This window comes from Ptychodera flava, chromosome 8, assembly GCF_041260155.1.
Source record: "Ptychodera flava strain L36383 chromosome 8, AS_Pfla_20210202, whole genome shotgun sequence".
Lineage (NCBI taxonomy): Eukaryota > Metazoa > Hemichordata > Enteropneusta > Ptychoderidae > Ptychodera > Ptychodera flava.
In genome coordinates this window covers 25285690-25306421 of record NC_091935.1, presented here as the reverse complement: position 1 = coordinate 25306421, position 20732 = coordinate 25285690, and the positions used below count along the sequence as shown (strand labels likewise).

The following is a 20732-nucleotide window of genomic DNA, read 5'->3' as shown; positions in this document are numbered from 1 at the left end:
AAGTTGCCCACATATTTTCTGAATTGAAAAGTCTAAATGATTTACTATTGTGTCAGAGGAAAGCAAAATGATATGAGTTATGCCATGAAATATGAACTTTTGGCTAGAATGCACAAGACATGTATATGTAACCAAATATCGCCATTACAAGATGATAAATGGGGTCCCATGGTTGCACAAATGCATGCCTCATTCAATTTAATGATTTCACTTCTATGCTCTGCATGCCTTCAAAGTATAAATCATAAAAAATCAGTGACAAGCCAGACACTGCAACCACAAGACACAGGCAAACTGAAGCAGATTACACATACAGCACATGACATTTTGACCTTCAGGGAAACTGCAAGGTAGAGCATGAAGGCAAAGCTGCCGTTTACGTTTACGTGTATGGTAGGAATGGCAAATCCACTCCACCCCACATACATGATTAGTGTGGTTTTCTCAAAGAGCACATCTGTTGTGACTCCAAGCTAGTAGATATTGTTCAAACAGTATTTCATTAATAATTCCTAGTTATAATATGAAATGTCAAACTTCAGTAAAAGCCTGCTATTCATCAAAGAAAATATTACTATTCTGGATTTTCTAACACAAAGTTGCATGAGCACTATACATGTACTGTATGTATAAAATGTGTGTATTTTGTTGAGGATCATTTTAGACCTTAGCTCTTTATTCTTCTTTTACTAACAGACTGGTCCAAATTGACAGATGGTAAAAATGAAACTGAATAAGTGGCATTACCATTAATGTCAGGGCATTGACTGGAAGCAACTAAATCATCATGTACATGTAGACATGTAGCTCATAAAATGTTGAGACATAAATTGCAATTACTGATGGTCAATCACTGAATCAGACTTATTTCCAGTGTTAGTTACAGCATTTCATTATCATAGAAATTATCTCAGGATGTTCACAAAGTTCAATGCCAGTCCAGTCTTTCATCTCACAAATCCAACTTGTTTTCAAGTTGAAACACTCACTGGCTGCCTTCAGACAGGTACACCCACACCGTCCTTCATCGATGACATCTCGACAAAGCCATGAGCAAAAATCAACATCGCTGTATGATGTGTTTTTGAACATTTTAACTCCTGTGGTCATTGTCATCGAAGCCCAGTATCGATGCATGTATCTCTAAGCTGACAGATGGAGAGTTCAGTATTGTGACTCTTTCAGAACAATGAGGAATAGCCAACAATGATGCGGATAGTGCACAAGAAAGGTTTTTATGTCAAAGTCAGACACTGCATCCTGACCATCATTGAAGATGATGGTACCGGATGACTGGACTAGACAGTACAAATGGCTATTAAATACATCTAATTGTCTCCTGAATTGAGGATGGGCAACAAAACAGAATGACTTTTCCTGAGCTCTCGGAGATTTATCACACTCAACAGTAAACTGATATTTTATGTCCATCACTGTAATTTATAACAACCACCAAAGGGTGGGTCTGTATCATTCTCACCATAATTGTATTACAAATGGGAGACACACAAGGTCAGGGTGGGTGAGGGGGGTCACCTTTATCTTTATGGTTGGAAAACTGATCCTTTTAAAAAATGTATCATCACCACAATAAACTAATTGGCGTAACTTCCTGAAAAGTCACCACGCACGTTGACCCAGAGCATTCAATAACCCGACGTGAGCAAATATCCTGTGTCTGCTCACATTACCTTACATGTGATGCATATGATGTCATCGGACCAGCCTTACCTAAAACACACAAAAGCCTCAATTATAATATATAAACCAACAAACACGTCCTAAACCATCGAATACACCTATATGATTCCATTCACTCACATAAAATATTCCTAGACAAAAACTTTACCTTTCCTTAAGTCAATTGGTTCTTTCAAGAATGATAACTCTTTGAAATTAAAAATGTGTAGTTTGATATCATTTAGAGAAAACTGAGACCAAAGAAACTACAAGTCCTATGAGAAATGTGATCCTGAAAGAAAGCCATTGTTGATGTGAGGGATATGTTAACAAGTTATCTTTTGCTCTTATCGTGCCATAGAATCAAGGGATTCTTCTTTCACCAAACAGAAATTATCTTCTACGATTTCAGCAATTTTCCCATGTCGAATGAAATGTATTGGTAACTACACACAGCTAAGACTTCAAAGTAAGAGACAAGAGAAGTGGGTCACATGTGGTAGCAGTAAAACACACAAGTTACTTTCTTGGACTTCTATCACATTTTTCCTGTCAACTCATATGGAACCTTTCCTTTCCTCCAAACACTGGTAAACATCAATAAGCTGACCTTTTCATAACCTTTCTGTTTGGCGTGACTGCATAGGTCATAAATTACACACACACAGCTGTGTAAAATCTACTCCTAGTTACCAAAGGCTTCCGTTCCAGTGCTAGACGCTCAACCTAAAAACCTGTGGATTCATGATCAGGTGACTAAGAACAACTGAAAAAGGCTATAAAATTTCATAGACTGTTATACTAGAGCTTCTCCTGCCACTTGCTCTGAAAAAGACTGAGGAAGAAATATTACACAATAACATTGTCTTTCACAAAAGTATCTTTTTTTCCTAAATCTACAGCGCATTAGTAGGCTCTAGTTTCAATACCATTGAATTACAAGCTATCAATCACTATGAGAAGGACACACGTTTGTGCACTATATAATTCGTGGAACAAACGCTTACCTAGGCACTTGACAACAGTACAGCGACACATTCCAAAATATCAATGAGCCTTACTCTATCAACACATGATGGAAAAACATGCTTGGCAAAGTCGTGAAACTATCTGTACAGTCTGCTGAAACAGATATGGGGGGTGATAAAGTTCCTCTTTTGGTGAAAACAAAGCATAGATTATAGAAAACAAAATTACATGTACTGGTAGCTGATTTGGTGCTTGAAAATTCTACATTAAAACTTTACATCACTGCTACCCGTTCACAGAAACTTTCACTGTTGAGCCTGAAAATGGGGAAGCTTTGTACATGTACATCTACATAGCATTCCTTGCAAAATAAAAACATGAATGGCAAAAAAACTGAAAAAAGATATAAACTTGATTCATATATCAAAATTGATCATCATAATATAAATAATAATACTAACACCACTATATAGTTGAGACTTTGAAAAGTCTAATACATGTCAAATGTACATGTGTCGGTATTTAGAACAATATGACAAATGCATCTGTTACCCCACTACCAACTACGGCTTCACCACACTTTTGTCACAGTGTAGTCTTACACATTCTGTCTAAATGCAACAAATAAATCTACATCCCATGATTTTCATTTTCTTTTCCTGGTCCGAGAATTGCATAGTTCCAAATTTGTAAATTCACTGACTGCTTATAGAGGTTGCTTCCTGTTGGATATCAGGCCATGTCAATCAAGCTATCTAGCTTGCCAACAATTCATATGCATACTTTTGGTCTTGAATCTGGACTGTACAAGGAGTGTTTGTCATGTACAGTGTCCCTTGCGATAATGAAGTCTTATAATGACTACACCATGCCAATCCATTTCAACTTACAGCAGCTGTACTACGGTCTATTGGAAAAGTAGGTAATAACTGCCTGTCTGTCTGTCTGTCTGTCTGTCTGAGGAAAGTTTCTGGCCAAGCAGGTGATATGTTACAGTGAGTCACCAAATGGACAGGTGATATGTCCATGATTTTGAATTCTCTGTTAACCAAGATCAGAGGTAAGGTCATTAGGTGTGCAGAAAACACTATGTGAAAAATAATTACCAGTGTGGACACTTTTCTTTAGGCAGGCAACATTTCAAGTAGCCTGTATGGATGTCTGACTGGTATTTTCCATGAATTTCCTACACTGATATTAGCTTGCATTTTCATCTGTAATTCTTACGCAATAAGGAAACTCTAAGAAGTGTCAGTCTACAGAGCCCTTCAAGTGCTGATTGGGAATACCGTAGTTGGTCGCTCATTTTTAGAATCACTTTCCTCCTTTCGGATGTTCACTACAGAGAAAATAACTTTAGCATGCCAGACCTTTAATCGTTAATATGACATAATAGCCCTAACCCCCTCTGCGGATGGGTATACATATTCAATTTGGGTACACTTTCCTTATGTAACATTCACCAACAATGCTATATACCATGCATTGTACCCAAATCTCAAGCATACCCGCCTGTGGCAGGAGTTATTGCTAAATATTAATATAACGGTAGCACATGTACTCAACAATGGCTGCCTGTTGATTGAACATTGGAGACCTTCTGCTTTGCATCTGTGTTTATGGCTGCATGTAAATTTTGTGGTCGTCATCAAATAATTACAACATACTGATATAATTACCATGTTTGTTAATTCTGTTATTGTGATATCTGAAAGTTGTCCATAAAATCTTAAACAAATATTTATTTTAACATGATGATGTCAATGATAGAACTGACATGTCTGTTGGAAGCTACTATAATATGGTAGTGTGTTCTTACATAGACCCTAAAAAAAAGGGTGTATGATTATTACATGCAACACAGTAAACTTGATTTGTAAGTGCATCTCTACGGCTGCCACTCAATTACAGATTATGATTGGCCACACGTACACACGTAAATCTTACACAGCAAGATACAATATACCACATCTGGTTGTTTATGTCTTTCAGTGTGTGTGTGTTTGTGTTTCCTTGCTATGTTCCATGCTATATTTAGCACTTCCTTGGGTACATCTCAGAGATTCTCGTCTGGGCTATTGCATAAACAGATAAATGGTGTTTGTTGATTCTAAGAATAGATGATTATTTGATAACTGAGGATACCAAGATCTCATTTTGCACAACACTGTATAGGTTGTCCATCATTTCATCAGAATGAATTCAGATTCATGAGCCATGGCCGGCCACATGACCTGTGAACTTTGGTGATAGTGGGCGACAACCTGCCAGAAAGGTATCAAAATTGTATTAAACTTCTGATAGCCAGTTGAATACAAAGTGACTGACTTCTCGAAACAAAAGTGCAAACCATAACTGGGTTTCTTGCGTAATTTAAATGTCATTTCTTATTACACTCTATTCATATTGCACACAATAACTTTTATCTTCTCTTATTCAACTTCGACGGACTACGCCCCCTCTCACCGACACCAACACTAAGGTTCTTTCACTCGGGTTAGGTCAAGTTGTGTGAGTTCACGATCCGATGTCTAACGTCCCATTTCCTCGATGTATGAAGAGGGTCTTCGGGCGCGATAACGGCACGGAACAAATAAGGAACGATTCTTTTTACCACCGAAAGGTTTGTTAATAATCAACATACGTTATGGTGCAGTTCCCACGTGAAATCCGAGCCTCGATGACTCAAACTTTCGTTCCCATTCAGCACCGATATCCCAGCTCAGCTAACTTGGACCGAGCCGGACATTTTTATCGTGCACCGATCCCATGACAGGAGAAACTAGTATTTCACCGAAGTGGACTCTGTCATTGTTGTTAAGATGCACGACGGCGAATTAATCAATGTGTTTACTTATACCAATACTCACCCAGAAATTGTCCGCGAAACCCGTCATTTTTGTTGGCTATATCGATGTAAAGCTACATCGGCTCAGGTTCAGTAGACCGAAAATGGCGAATTCTATTTTGATCCGTTTGCGCATGCCCGAATTTCAAACTCCCAAATCTCGAGAAGTCTCGCAATCTCTCCGAGATTTAGAGAAAGTAGGTCACATGCATCAGCTGGCATCAGCTGTGTTATCAAATGCACGATACATCGTACGTTATATTTTTGTTGTTATTTGATTCAAATTCGATTCATTATAAATGCAAAACCAAAGAAAATGAAAGACACGTATATATACCTCTGAAAACCTCCTTTACGTCAAAGAAAAAAATTCGCAACAGCTCGTACAAATTTGCTAGTAGGCCTATTAGGCCTATAAGCTTACAGCAATATCATTTACTTCTGTGGCTCATACCGAGAGCTCATAGTATGTTAATTTCTTACAATGTAACATAGCATTCTTTATCGTCATTCTATCAGAGTATTTGTTTTTTAGTCTAGTTTTGTCATTCTGGAATCTACTATGATCTGTATAAGATTTAGTTTTCGGGATATTTCCAATGACCTCAAAGATAACGGGCATCAATAACGTTGTTACGGCACTGAGGTATGACAACATATTCGATCATGCATCAACTTATCAATGACAGCGGAAAATTCAAATTTCTCTATTATTTTACCTTTTCTGCATTTGTTTGTTCTGAGTTTTGTGAGTTTATGTATGGGTATGTGCTTCATTTTATTGGTTTTGCTGATATTTTAGTTTTTTTGGTTTTTTTGGTTGCCGTTTGTTATTTTTGTGTATTTTCTTTTGTTTTTGTCTGGCGTGTTTTAGTGGAAGATAACCAAATTCGACTGCACTGTCGCCTTTCAATTTGCATAACAAAGTCATAGTCTGGTCTTTTGGTGTCCAGCTGGGTTGACTGTATGAGTGTCGGTCATCTCAGAGCGATCGACATAATGCCGCTCACTAAGTAATTTCATGTCCCTGGCTTTGTTAGTCCGTGTGGGCTACCATTTTATGGGTTTTGGTAGCCCAAGGGAAAAGTTGTAGTCTGTGGACGCGGGATTACCGCTAATTACGAGGCCTGATAGTATAGTGGAAGACTCAATACCCTGTCACAGCCGTCAATTCGTATCCATTTAAATATACCTACGGTTTCTGTGCGGTGTCTTCTATCTAGGTTTTGTGTCTGGCCTTTACAGAAATAGTCCCCGACTTTAGACTGTAAGCTTATGTTAAGGCATGATTGTACCAGGCATGCTCGATTTGAAGGAAAAGGTAGCTTTTCAATTGTCACCGGATTTGACTGAAAATTGGTCAGGTTGTTTTTTTATTAAACTATTGAAGGACCATTACGAAAAATGTTAACATTTTGGGTCAAGTGATGAAAAACTATATATTCCTGCCAAAATTCATATATTTATAAAAACTAAATATTCAAGCCTCTAGTCATAATACTTTTGTCATTTTTTAAACATATTTGGTACGAGTACCTATAATTCATTTAAAAAAGTACCTGATCCCAAAAATGTCACTTTAGATTTCTTACTAATATAAAATGTGATGTAAAAATGACGTATGGCGGTAATTTGGAATGAAAAAGGTTAAAATTGGATGGTTTTGTAGGCGTCAATAGTCATCATACAAGCATGTCCACTACTGGTAATTTTGTGTTTAGCGGTTGAAATATGCATTTTCAGTATATTGCACTTTCCTCAATTACATCATTCCAATCCGAACTTTCCTGAAAATTGCATTAACCTACTAATATCAGAGCCATGCCTTAATATTATGGGGGCGTTGACAATAATGACACGCTAACGAGAAAGAAACGAGAAAGAAACATTTCGATAGGCTATACGGCGAACTGAGGATGTTGCCCAATCATGGTTTCGATTATTATGCGCAAATTAATACATACTATATGCTAAGATTACGCCATGGCAAACTTTTCTGTGCATGCTTTGAATGTTTATTATTCAGGAAGCATATGCCGTTAGTTTGAACTTACAAATTAATTCATTGTCTTTTGGGAAGTTCAAACCATCATTTCCTGGAGGCACTCCCACAGTTTCGTTCGGGGTAAAAAAACACAATCAGTGTCGTTTGCTACGCGCATCCTCGATCCTTTACGTCATAAGCGGGTTCATCTGCATGGATGCGTTGTTTTTTGAATTGTCTGATTGTGTGAGTCCCAAGTTTGGCCTTTCTGAGCTCGACTGCTTTACTGGTTCATGAAGAATGCGTGTTAAAGGTGTGAACCATGAGGTCAGAGTGAAAATCCGAGAGTAAACCTTGTCATGTTTCATTTCAATAGATCCTACAGTAAATTATTGAGTTACTGTAGGTTTTTCCATTTCAACACTGACTTTGCCCTTGCACAGTTCCCTGGCGCACCTTTTCATAGTTGTAATTCGCTAATTTTAAAAAACGCTTTAATGAGTGACAAATAAATCTATTTGTAGTCCATTTGGTCAATGCTGAATCATAATAATCATAATATAACGGTGATTCTGAGCTACGCCTTTCCTATAATGAAAGTTTTTATGATTGTTATGCAAAAAATATTTGCCAAAGGTTTCATGAAACCAATTAAAACGAAATTGAAAGGCTCCGATCACGACCTTACAAATAAACACAGGTGCATTATTTCTTACTGAGCGTTGCATTATGATAGAAATAAACCCATCATCGCGCCAATACAGCTTCATGCCATAATGAATCTTGCCCGTTCTACCCTTTCGCTAGCATTTCCATATTCTATGATCAAAATCAATGGAACATTAGTCTGTAGTCCACAAAACTATTCACGGAATATATCTCGAAAATAGTACCCCAGTCTTAGAAAAACGAGAAGAATAAGCAAACTGCCAGTGGCGAATATCCATAAAATGTCAAGTTTCATCAAGCAATCAATAGCAATAACATTGCTTACAAGTTATCGACAGCGCCACCAACTTGCACAATGTAGGATGCTGCTTGAATCGCCAACGTCTAAAAGAAATATCTAAATTGAAATGCAAGCACAAAAAATGCGTTGAAAATGATGCAACCAGATATACCTTCATGCTTACACAGTCTCAAAAATGGGGTATGAAGTAATTATTCGCAATTAAACTGTAGAAATAACGTAAATTATCAGAAATGTCTACGCTAACTGAGTATATATATGTGATATATCTCTGCTTATTTTGCCCAATGTTCAAGTCTTATGTTTTTCTGGCAGTGCTAGGAAAACAGACAGAAACCCGGCATAACACAGAAATATGCACATTACAGTAAAACTATGGATGGTTTTGCAACGTTGACGTAATTTTTATTATTGTCCACAATCTTTCAGAGTATGGCAATGGTTACCTCAAACAAACAAGAATAGCGGTAGTCGCAATTAATCCCGCCACTGTCGCAAAATGATGAATTGCGCCCATCTAATCCTCTACTGTGTGTTCTTCTGGTTACAATAAAATATTTGTCCGTTCGTCCTCTCCTCTGTGCTGAGAGCACCACAAATGTTACAGAGTTTTCTGACTGGCCATATTAAAACAATCAATTCAAAAGCTCCATACTCGTTCCAAATGTTATATGGATCGTCGAAACCCGTTATGTAAAATCTCGTCTGCAAATCAAATTTGTCAAATATTTATTGACATTTCCGATGTTGACGACGCAACATCGCGATGGAAGCAGACGATCGAGTAAATTTGATTTCTGGAGAAATAAGGGTTAACCGTTGAGATATTTGAAAGGGAGAAACAAATGAAGTGCTACCTTTTTCGGGGAGGGGTGATATAAATTTGTGGACATCAATACCGAACCCGGAGGTAAGATTTTTTCACTGTCTAACTTCGCCAAGGAAAACCCTGGCTGACGTGTTAGGAAGTCTTCTGGCATCTGTCACACATTTCATATGAATCCATCTCACGACGACGCCATCAATCACGTGATCTGTCAACCCTGGTCACTTTCAACGGACTGTTACTTTATGATCTGTGAAACACAATCTGCTTTACCATGACAACCGGATGTGTCACATGCGACGGATAACTAAACGAGTCCATCAAATTTAGAATGGACTTCGCGAGTGCTTACTTTGTTTATCGTTGTAAAAGCGGAATAATATAATGTATGAAGTTGCTACCGAAATAACGCGAGACACCTGTAATGTCGGGTTTAAAGTGGTTACGCTGACATTTGAGAACGCGTGATTAGAACTCTTGCACCGTGAGTCTCTCCCGGCTTATAATGGTCGCGTCCAACAAACTTCAACCCAATCAACTCTTAGCGATGTGTTCATCCTAGTGACGTCACATATCGGCTTGGCAATATTAGAACAGCAAGTGAACATACTCATTCGATCGACATCTCGATGAACACAAGCTCCAAACTTTCGCTGAGAATTTATAGTGCTCTTTCTGAGAAACGCCTCAAACCTAACTTGAAAATGTCCGCGAACGTATCACAGAGTCCGAACGAGATCAATGTGCGCATTATCTCAAAGCATTTCAACGTAAGTATACATATATAGACTTCCTCTTTCGATGTATTTCCCCTTCTCTGGTTAGCCTAGACCCCGAAAGTTGAGGATGCTATGTGTCTTAACAAACGTCCCGAATTTCAAAAGAGGGAAACCCCTTTGTACTTTCGACTTTAACGCAAACTTGGATCGTATGGCAGATGCATTTCAGAAGTCAGTGATTAGGCCTAGTTATTTCTACAACATCTTAGTTGATAAGGACAGAATTTAAGGGGCGTTGCGAAATTTCGAACACGGTATGTACCCACAGGGAATGGAGTAATCTTGTTGTTGTTGTTGTGTTGTTGTTGTTGTTGTTGTTGTTGTTGATGGTGATGATGATGATGATGACGATAATAAAAAATATTAAAAAACAATGTGTCATTCCTTGCTGTTGTTTGTCGATGTTGTAGATAATTGTAAAAGAAAACTGTAATCGTGACCAAAAAAACGACGTAGGTCGCCCAACGTCACTCCCGTCCTATTATACAACCAAGGGTGGAATCGAGATGCCCCTGATCAAGGCTCATCAGCTACCTTCAAGGCCCAGAAAAAACACCCCATTCACGAGCGATCGATTGAAATGTGCTATCATAGGCACTGAAATTTATCTCACTGACCTAATTTGGGCTTCACTTGAACTACCGACCTGCAAATGAGTGGAAAGTTGGAAACGGCGATTTCCAAGTCGTACCCGGTCGAAATCGATCACATTTGAACTTCCCGGTCGATGGTGATGAGTAGGTCGTCACTGGGCATTTAAATTGACCAATTGGGGCCCTGTAAAGGCTGCTTCGGCCAGCCGATTGTTTATGTTTCAGTGCTCCCTGCTCGTACGCGTACGTGTAACGTTCAAAAGTACGCGAAAAAGTAGAAAAACCTTCATAGTCATGCAGATAAACGGATACTTACCAACTCTTTGTCAGGAAATCTGCCATTTTACGTCAGGATATACTGTCGATAGTTAGAGCGTACACTTCCGGGTATTTGAATTTCCCCCGTTACAAGGATACAAGCGTAGTCAACATCCGCGCTCGTACTTGAGCGAGTGTACATTGTCGTTGTGAATGAGTATTCCAGATGATAGTTTACAGTAAATGACGGGCTGATTTGTCATTGGTATCCATATAAGTATTATTCTACAAGAATGGAAATTGAATGAAGTTGAGACGGCGAAGTTTAAACTGTAGTGAAATTTTGCGTTGGGACAAGCCTCCTCATGTATTAGAAATGAGAGGTGGCCGAAGCAGCCTTTATAGGGCCCCCAATTGGTCAATTTAAATGCCCAGTGATGACCGACCCATCACCATCGACCGGAAGTTCAAATGTGATCGATTTTGACCGGGTACGACTTGGAAATCGCCGTTTTTCCACTCGTTTGCAGGTCGGTAGTTCAAGTGAAGCCCAAATTAGGTCAGTGAGATAAATTTCAGTGCCTATGATAGCACATTTCAATCGATCGCTCGTGAATGGGGTGTTTTTTCTGGGCCTTGAAGGTAGCTGATGAGCCTTGATCAGGGCATCTCGATTCCACCCTTGGTTGTATAATAGGACGGGAGTGACGTTGGGCGACCTACGTCGTTTTTTGGTCACGATTACAGTTTTCTTTTACAATTATCAACAACATCGACAAACAACAGCAAGGAATGACACATTGTTTTTTAATATTTTTATTATCGTCATCATCATCATCATCATCATCAACAACAACAACAACAACAACAACAACAACAACAACAACAAGATTACTCCATTCCCTGTGATGTACCGAGGCACAGAGTAACATAAACAGAGTGGCAACACTTGCATGCCTTTTGTTCCATGGTCGTCTCGGTAGACTATTGGCTTTTCATATAAAATGAGCTTAAAAGGTGTTAAACTTTTTGGAGGCTTGGTTTGTGGTTGATAATTACACGAGATTATGCGAAACATACGACGAGATGGCATCGTACTGCCAGTCGCGTAGCAACCATAGTTACTTTGTGAGCTCTCAGGCCAGAAACACTGCTTCACGCCAATCAAAACATAACACGAAAGCAGTTTCATAAACATGTCCTTTCTTGGCGCACGTGTAAAAGACGGTGTGACTGACCGTAAACCATTGAGTAAAACCAGACAGTATCGATAAAAGACTTTCAAATTTGGTTCAAACATACTCATTATATATTCATAAAAATATGAGAGGAATTTTTAAAACGGTAAAACCCACTTTCCTGAAGCTCAAAACACTCCCGTTTTCGCCAGCACATCAATTCCGATCAGCATCACACGACAACAACAACACAAGCTTTGTCGAACATACTTTCGCTTAACAATTGGTGAAAATCCGAAAATTACCGAAGGGTGCATGGTCGGCACTCTTCGGAAAAGAGAGCCAAGAGCTTCGTGAGGCGAGGCAAACATGGATTGCTTACGTAACCGCTTCACGCCTTAAACAATAGCTGTTGCCAATCTGTCTATGATATTACTCTGTGTACCGAGGTAAGAGTAGCCATGGCTGCCTACATTGCTTTTGTTACGGCAATACGTAATACTTTGGTATGACCTGTGTATTCCTATAAAGGACGTCCAGGCTCCGGCATCTTGTACTCTCAAGTTGTGAAAATAATATCAAAAGTGATTACCTTTGAACCCTTCTGTCGTCATCCGAGGTTTTCTTTTCTCGGGTTTTGTTTGCGACAGTTTCGTAGCTCGTAATGAGCACCGACGATTTTGTGAGATGGTGAAAGGTTGGCAGCTCTCTCAAATCGTCCAGGAAATTGGTATACGGAGCAGCAGCAAGGGTTTTGTAATCATGCAAATGATAAATCATGAAATTCCTAAATCTCAACAAATATTTTTACATACACAAGTGCCACAATGTTTCGGTCCTCGTCTGTTTACCTCAATCGCCACCAATGGATGGTAAGCTATATGAATCACCAGGGCTCGAAATTAACTTTCTTCCCTGGTAGTCTATTTTGGCTATCATTTAATGAAGTTGGCAGCCCAGTGACAATGACTGGTAGCACATGCATATTTTAGTTTAGGGATTTTTTTCATTAACCAGAGCAAAAAAGCTATTTTCCAAGATTCTTCCCATAAAGTGAATTTGTTATCATTTGATGTGAATACTTGCACACCTTTATTACCCAAAGGAAACTGGTATAATTGACGACGGTGACACTAACAAGTTTGGTGACCTATCATTGTATTGTATTGACAACCCGTTTCATTCTCAGATTTGCATGCAAAATTTGATAGTCGTCATGGCAATGACCACCAATTTCTCAGCAGGGCTAAAAACAGACCATGGGCTTCCTGTAGATGGGAGGAGTTTGTGATTGATACATTTTAATCAAATTACGTTTTCATTGGCCATCATTTCTGTGCCCGTCATCCACTGCATGTACATCAGTTGAGATATTGAAACTTTCTTGCAAAGTTCCATCGCAAGGTCGTCTTTGTAATTTGCAAAACAAAGTCATAGTCTTGCCTTACTGTGTCCAACTGGGTCTGACTGCATTTAGCTCGTCCAAGAGTGAAAAAACCGGACATGGCACGCCAAGTACTGACTGAATTTCTTTTCCGATGCGTTGGTAGTCCATGTGGGCAACCATTTCATGGGTTTTGGTAGCCCGTGGGAAAAGTTGGCAGTCTGCGGACGCGGGACTACCGTAATTTCGAGACCTGATCACCAAACGTCCCCGACAGCGTCCAGAATGCGACGTAAATTCAAAAGCAATTACAATTGAAGTGTTCTGTTTTGGATAATTGTTATAAATGTGACGACATCAATACTGGACTCGAAAGTGAGGTTTTGTCACCGCCTAACTTCGCCACGGAAAACCACAGGCGTACGGAACGTTTCCTAGATCGTCGTCGGATGGGAAGTGACTGACACTGCACTGTGAGGCCGAAGGCCGAACCTCGGTACTGTATAAGAATATTCTAATACATAAGAATATTCTTATACAGTACCGAGGTTCGGCCTTCGGCCTCACAGTGCAGTGTCAGTCACTTCCCATCCGACGACGAACTAGGAAACGTTCCGTACGCCTGTGGGGAAAACGCCAGCTGGCATGGAGGGACGATGGTTACACATTGCATATGAATCCGTCTTTCAACGGAGTGTTACTCTATGATCTGTGAAACAGAGTCTGCCTGACCCTGACAACAGAATGATCACCAGATCACATACGAAATATAAACAAGTTCATCAAATTTAGAATGAACTTGCTGCGCGCTAACTAATATTGCTTATTGTTGTAACCTGTGATGCCCTTTTTAGAATAAATGTATGAAGTTGCTACCAAAATAACGCGAGACGCATGTAGGCCTAATACTTGGTCAACGTTACAGGTGCAGCCAACGAACAATGCTCTTTTAAAGGGGTCTTTACTACGACAAGATATATTGTGCATGACAAGTAATGTGAATTGACTAATTTTAAGTCATGAGGGTAATTGATTAGCTGTTCATAATTTGCCCTCCCACTGAACATTTTTTCGACTTACCCTCCCGCACCCAGACTTCATTTTTACCCACTCCCCACTTATTTTTGCCTGTTTCCCCTCCCCACTGTCAATTTTGAAGCTCCCCGGCCCTGCCAAGTGGCGAGAAAAACTTGCCGATTTCCCCTGCCCTCGAAAAATCCCCCACAATATTTCTCATTCCATTTCCCCTGCAGACATGAAGCTACCCTACCCTGAGATGAAAAAACCTAGCCGATTTTCCACTGCCCTGCGAAAAAAATTTCCCTGAAAATTAACATTCCCATGCAGACACATACTGCAGTGGCCTTCTACCGGAAACACCATGGCTCAACTTCCCCTGTAGCTTCCCCTCTCTCCTTGTTTTTCGCCAAGCCCTGTCCCCGGGACAATCAACCGATATCTGCCCGGCCCTGCCCGACAAAAAAACCTAAAATTTGCTCCCCTGCCACCTAAAAATATGTCCCCTGCCCAAGCAAAATTAAAATTTCCCCTGCCCTCAAAAATTGCTCCCAGAATAGCTTTTTCAATGAATAGCTCCGTTGGCTGCACCTGAACGTTATGCTGACATGATGAGACCGCGTGATTAGAACTTCACTTCTGTACAGGATGAGTCACGTCTCTCGCAACAGAATGGTTGCGCCAAACAAACTTCAATCCAATCGAATCTTTGCGATGCTCTCCAAAGAATGGTTGCGCCCAACAAACTTCAATCCAATCAAAATCTTAGCGATGTGTTCTTCTGTAGTAGTGACGTCACATATCGGCTTGGCAATATTAGAATGTTAGCAAGTGAACATACTCATTCAAGCGACATCTTGATGAACACTAGCTCCAAACTCTCTCTGAGAATTTATTGTGCTATTTCTAAGAAACACCTCAAACCTAACTTGAAAATGTCCGCGAACGTATCACAGAGTCCGAACGAGATCAATGTGCGCATTATCTCAAAACATTTCAACGTGAGTATATATATATAAACTTTCTTTTTCAATACACTTTTCCTTCTCCTGCTTCGACTTTGAAGTTAGAGGATTCTATGAATGAGTGATAGACTTTCCTGACTGGTCACAAACCGACAAAAAATCTAATCGTTCTCGCCAAAGCAGCACTACCCCACAGTCAAATGGAACGTCCTGTCCTGAAATTCAACGAGGGAAACCCCTCTGCATTTTTCGTCTGCAAAGTAATTTTCGGCACAGCAAGCAAGTGTCAACCATTTGTTGTTTCTACTAATCTGTCGTCGATCAGGATAGATGAAAGCGCTAGCGATAGTGCATGTAATGTGGTTTAGGGAAATATTTACGATCAATGATATTAATTCATTTACAAGGAGAAAACATCACATTGCTAAATTTTCGAGGTAAGTACTACGACACAATGTGTAATTGAGAACGTCCAGCCTTGCCGCCTGCATCTTGAACTCTCATTTCAAGTTGTAAAACACTTTTCGGGTTTTGTTAGCTTCTTGTTAACATTCGGTCCTCGTCTGTACACCTCAATTACCACAAATACGAAGGTAGTCTATTGTTGTTCCTGGGAGCGTCCAGAATGCGATGAAAATTGACAAATTTTCTAGAAGAGTTTACATACAACAACACACTTTGTTCCGTCGGTTTCTGAGCAGGTAGCAGGCAAGCCATAATGAGTTGCAAAGTTATTGTAAAATATGCTTTGGTTTTTCTTTCACATTTCAGTGTGGAAATGTTGTCTATGAAGATGCAATTACAATGAAACAGAAGAAAATTGCCAACAAATGGAATAAGTGCTCAATAAAGTTAGCATACCCATTCTACATCACAGTCACAGATATGGTAAGTTTTAAACTTCCCATACTGTACAGTCTCGACATGATCAGACCATTGTCTGTAATGCAGGTTAACATTAAAATCTAAATCGAAAATACACATTTTCATGAGAAATCACAAATATAACAAGTTTTGAAAAGGAAAGCTCTGTGTTTTCATTTTAGATTGATGTTCATCATGCAACTATATTACCATCCACTATCAGTATCATGCAACGGCATAGCAACTTAACTTCTGCAGGGAATATTTTACAGTAACGAAATTACCTCAACCATTTTATTAAAAAAATTATTACTCAAAAGATCCCTCACAATCCATACGTGAGCCAGAGAGGGAAAAAGTCATGTTACTAAATATTCTAGAGAATATGCTCATGAATTTTCCTCTTTTTCCACATTACAGAGTGTGGAAAACGCAAAGCCAGTGCCGTACAAGGCAATAGAGCTTGTGGAACAGTGTCATCCAGACACAAACATGATATTTAAAGAGAAACATCTGACGTTCAAGCTCATCTCAAATAAACCAAAACAGGTAAGGAAACAGCAACAATTTTTCTTGACATTGTCATAAAATTGCTGCGGTTCTCACTTGAGAATTAACATTGAATTGGAAATAAATGCAGATACAAATTGTAAATTCCTCCTGTTGTCTAGGACAAAGTTTGACCTTGACAAAGCCAAACTAGTCTACAGTACAGTTAAGAGGAATGTGTAGGAATACTCCCCGAATAGCAATTGTAAAAATGCTGGTGAACACAACAGCAAAATCTATGTCTGTGACAAAAATGTGATTTGACATTAATTTTGAGTTGACATATTTCTATTAGTATGGCTAACGCATGTAGTTTTTTCTTTTTTTTGACATAAAGACAAAATTTTCACAGCCAGGTATTCTGTTAGCTCTATCTTACGGTAGTCGAATGAATGCCCTCACAAACTAGTATATGTGTTGATATTCATGCAAGGATGTTTCCATCTTCAACAGAATATGAAAATCCAGTGTCGTGACATTGACCAGTACCTGGATTTGACTTCATCCATCAGTTGTATGATTGACTTGTACAAGTTTACTAATGTGCAGAATCTGAAGTCAAAGCATAGAATGGCGAAGACAGCAAGTGTTGAAGCAGGGCAGAGCATCACTTCAACAAGCGTCACTGACGTTGGTCATGATGAAGTGACAGAGGGCAAAGTTGCCTCAGAAAATGGTGCTGCTGATGTCGGTGAGCATGATAGAGCGGACCAGTGCAGTGTGGCTTCATTTGAGACTGATTCATCTTTTGATGACTACGATGACGATGAGGGAGCTGACCAGCTGTCTGACGCTGCAAGTGAACTTGCCAGTAATGAAAATGAAAGATACATGGCAAAGTCAATTTCACCATCACCATCAATACTGTCACTGACATCAACTGCATCATCCACAATGTCTTACTTCAGTTGTGTCGAAGAGATCCACAACTCGGACATGGCAACAGCTTCAGCTTTGGATTCTGAGAGACCTGCCTTGAATCCTGACAGCAACCTCTCAGCCTCATCAACTCCGTCTCTAGGAGATGACATCACCAAAATGCAAGCATCTGATACTTCAGTTCAGCACGTAGCAGAGTGTGTTTCAGTGCCAGTTGTGGAAGATATTCCAGCTGGGAACGATACAACTGACAATGAATCTTTTGGATCCATCCAAGTGGCTGGTACAGGTTTGTATAACAATGCTCATACAAAATATAAGTTAAAACCCTTCATCATACATGTATTTCTCTCAGTTGAGGTCCAAGTTGGGATTGGGTTAAACCATAGGCCTAGTGGTCTAAGGGTTTAACAGACCCTTGCCTTGCACTTAGTGTGTAATCTCAAACTTTTCATGCCTACATAATTCATGATCATACAACATGCCTAATTAATCATGTGTTTAAAAGTTCATGCTCAAAGCAAATGATGAAAAAGTACCCTGAGTGAAATTGAATAATCAGCATCATAATCATCTGATAAGAGCGTAAATAACATTCTGGTGTATTAACTTTGGTAGTTATAGCCAGTTAATAAAAGATTTATTTACAATATTTTCTACCGTACTTTGATTTCCAGGTGCCAACATTGTTGAAGACCACTTCGTTGGTTCCAAGCAAATGGGTGCAGGAGGTTTGTAAAAATTACTCTTTTCTTTCACTGTCATGGGAAATTCTAAAAAGTATAACATAAAACATTGAGCTTGTCATTCGGAAATTTCTGGGTGTTTTATATTTCCTACATGTTTGTTATACTTCTATAAATACATGATATGACTACATGTGTGTATGTATAATTTACTTGACTGCTGTTTCATAGCAATTAACTTATTTGGTTCAGTCATCCTCATTTTTAGGTAATATTTTTTTACATCTTTAGACCTTTTCTAGTTGAATATACTTCTTGATGATATACAAATGGATCAGAAAATTGATGAAAGTTAGTGCATGAGTACGGACTTGAGCGTTAGAGCATCTTAATTTGATTTAAAAATATTTCTTCTCTGTCCACCCATAAGCTGGGTGTGAATTTCTCTACCCAGAACCTAGTACAACAAATGAATATGTCCTACCACGTACTAGTGATATTTTCATCTCCAACAGATTTTATGCAGTGTGATCAACAACTGCTTTCTCCAAATGACATTGATGTCAGGGATCAGAGTTCAGTGAGTGACAAGGTCAGGGGTCAGAGCTCAGTGAGTGACAATGTAAAGGTCAGCCAGAGTGTTCAGCCTGAGCTGGAGCAAACTGCCAAAAAATGTCGTCATCGTCGCAGATCAAGGATCAGGCGAATTCTGAGATGGTTCACAAAGTGCATCAGGGCAAATGTAAGTTTTGTTTGAATATTTCTATGATCACCCATCATAAGAATTAAATACTTTTGAACACTTTTAGAATCTTTCATGGTTTGTATAGAAATCAGCACATTATATACTAATCCTAATACACTAAGGTTTCTGATCATGGGTTACTATTAGTAAAAATCTGTCAATTTTTCTTACTTAGCTGTCCTATTCCTGTAAGTCATATAAACTTGTTACACACATGATGTCATACTAATATTTTTATGTCATAGTCAAAGTCCCTTTTAACTCATAACAAGTCACATAAGTATTTATACAATTTTCTAATTTACCTATCTCTTACTTTACAGGACAGTGATGTTGAACACTGAGATATTGAGAAACAGAGAATATTCTCATGGATGCGCCTTGAAAATATCTTATCAACAGCCGCAACCACCATTTGGCTTATCCCAGGCTATCTTGTATCGTGCAGTACTTTCTCAGAGTGTTAACATGAACTATAATTCACAAAGTGGTCTACACCACACACACCGTACATCCGATCAAAGAGGAAGCTTGTTCAGTGATGTATGGATCCGCAGTATGGGACAGAGTCAGCTGGATCGTATTTATCCAAGAGACAATGATCACAATATTTAATTCACTGGTCAGCTTTGAAAAATAACGTCTAGTATTTTATATATGATGTACAAATTCTTGAAGTTTTTATTTTGATATATATTTATTAAATAGGCAATGTGGCCGTTTTTGTATAATAAACCATTAAAATAGATATCCAACTGTTTGTGAGTCTTGATTTCTCACATTAGAAAGAAACACATACCTACTGCTGCAAGTAACTTAACTTATTGCACTTGTATATTTTTAACCCTTTGAGTACATGTACTTTAATTTTTCCCACCAAAATTCTAGTGCAATATTTTACCAATTTTTATGAATTTTTCTGCTCTTTTTTAAAAATTTTGGACCAAAATGACATTACTCTCTACTCACTACAATATTTGAATAAAATTTTGGAAAAAATGATAAAATTGTCTGGATTTGAAAATTAATTTTCTGAGTCATATTTTATACAGTCAACAAAAGTTGACTTTGGAACTCAAAGGGTTCAAGCTGCTGATTCCAGTGTCATTTTATGCAAACATTAGTTCCATCCCCTGCGTAGAGTGGAAGAATCCTAACTCCATACACTCCTTGTGCTCCTTTTGATCCACTTTGGGAAACTGCACCCCTGAATGATGAAATTTTTAGTTATATAGACGACTAAAAACAGGTACAGGTGGACACAAAAGCTCACATGACAATGTGATATTTGACATCTCTGGTGTCTAAATTTAATAATTCAGTATCACAGCTGACATTACCCTCTGTCGTGGTTTGTGCAACGTTACATTGAAAAGTGGAATGAAAGTAGAATCATCGCAGTTGTTTTTTTACCAGGAAATTAAATATTCTCCGAACAGGCTAATACTCTGGAAAAGTCATTTTTAAAGGGCCACTAGCAGTAAATTTTCATTTTTTTTTTGCAAGTTTTTGTTCTACTGCTCAGAGCATGATGAAATGCCTACTTTTTTGGTGCCAA

At 38.8% G+C, this 20732-nt stretch overlaps 2 protein-coding genes and 1 long non-coding RNA gene across 4 annotated transcripts in view; 2 read left to right on the top strand and 1 right to left on the bottom strand.

Annotated features, from left to right (window-relative positions):
- Positions 1-5659, bottom strand: part of LOC139138874 (F-BAR domain only protein 2-like) — a 59449-nt gene extending 53790 nt beyond the window's left edge. For both annotated transcript variants that reach the window (XM_070707447.1, XM_070707448.1), the window contains exon 1: positions 5520-5659. In XM_070707447.1, the coding sequence (XP_070563548.1) occupies positions 5520-5546 (27 nt within the window). In that variant the 5' untranslated portion in view covers positions 5547-5659. The remainder of the gene's footprint in view (positions 1-5519) is intronic.
- A 10133-nt stretch (positions 5660-15792) lies between these two features.
- On the top strand, positions 15793-16862 carry LOC139137932 (uncharacterized). Its single transcript, XR_011553500.1, has 3 exons — positions 15793-15888; positions 16223-16339; positions 16736-16862. It is a non-coding gene; the product is annotated as an uncharacterized lncRNA (long non-coding RNA).
- Positions 16863-17710: 848 nt separating this feature from the next.
- Positions 17711-19615, top strand: LOC139137931 (uncharacterized). The gene is made up of 4 exons (XM_070706177.1): positions 17711-18032; positions 18421-18474; positions 18945-19171; positions 19498-19615. The coding sequence occupies exons 1-4, from the start codon at positions 17759-17761 to the stop codon at positions 19516-19518; spliced, it is 576 nt and encodes a 191-aa protein (XP_070562278.1). The 5' UTR covers positions 17711-17758; the 3' UTR covers positions 19519-19615.
- The last annotated feature ends 1117 nt before the right edge of the window (positions 19616-20732 follow it).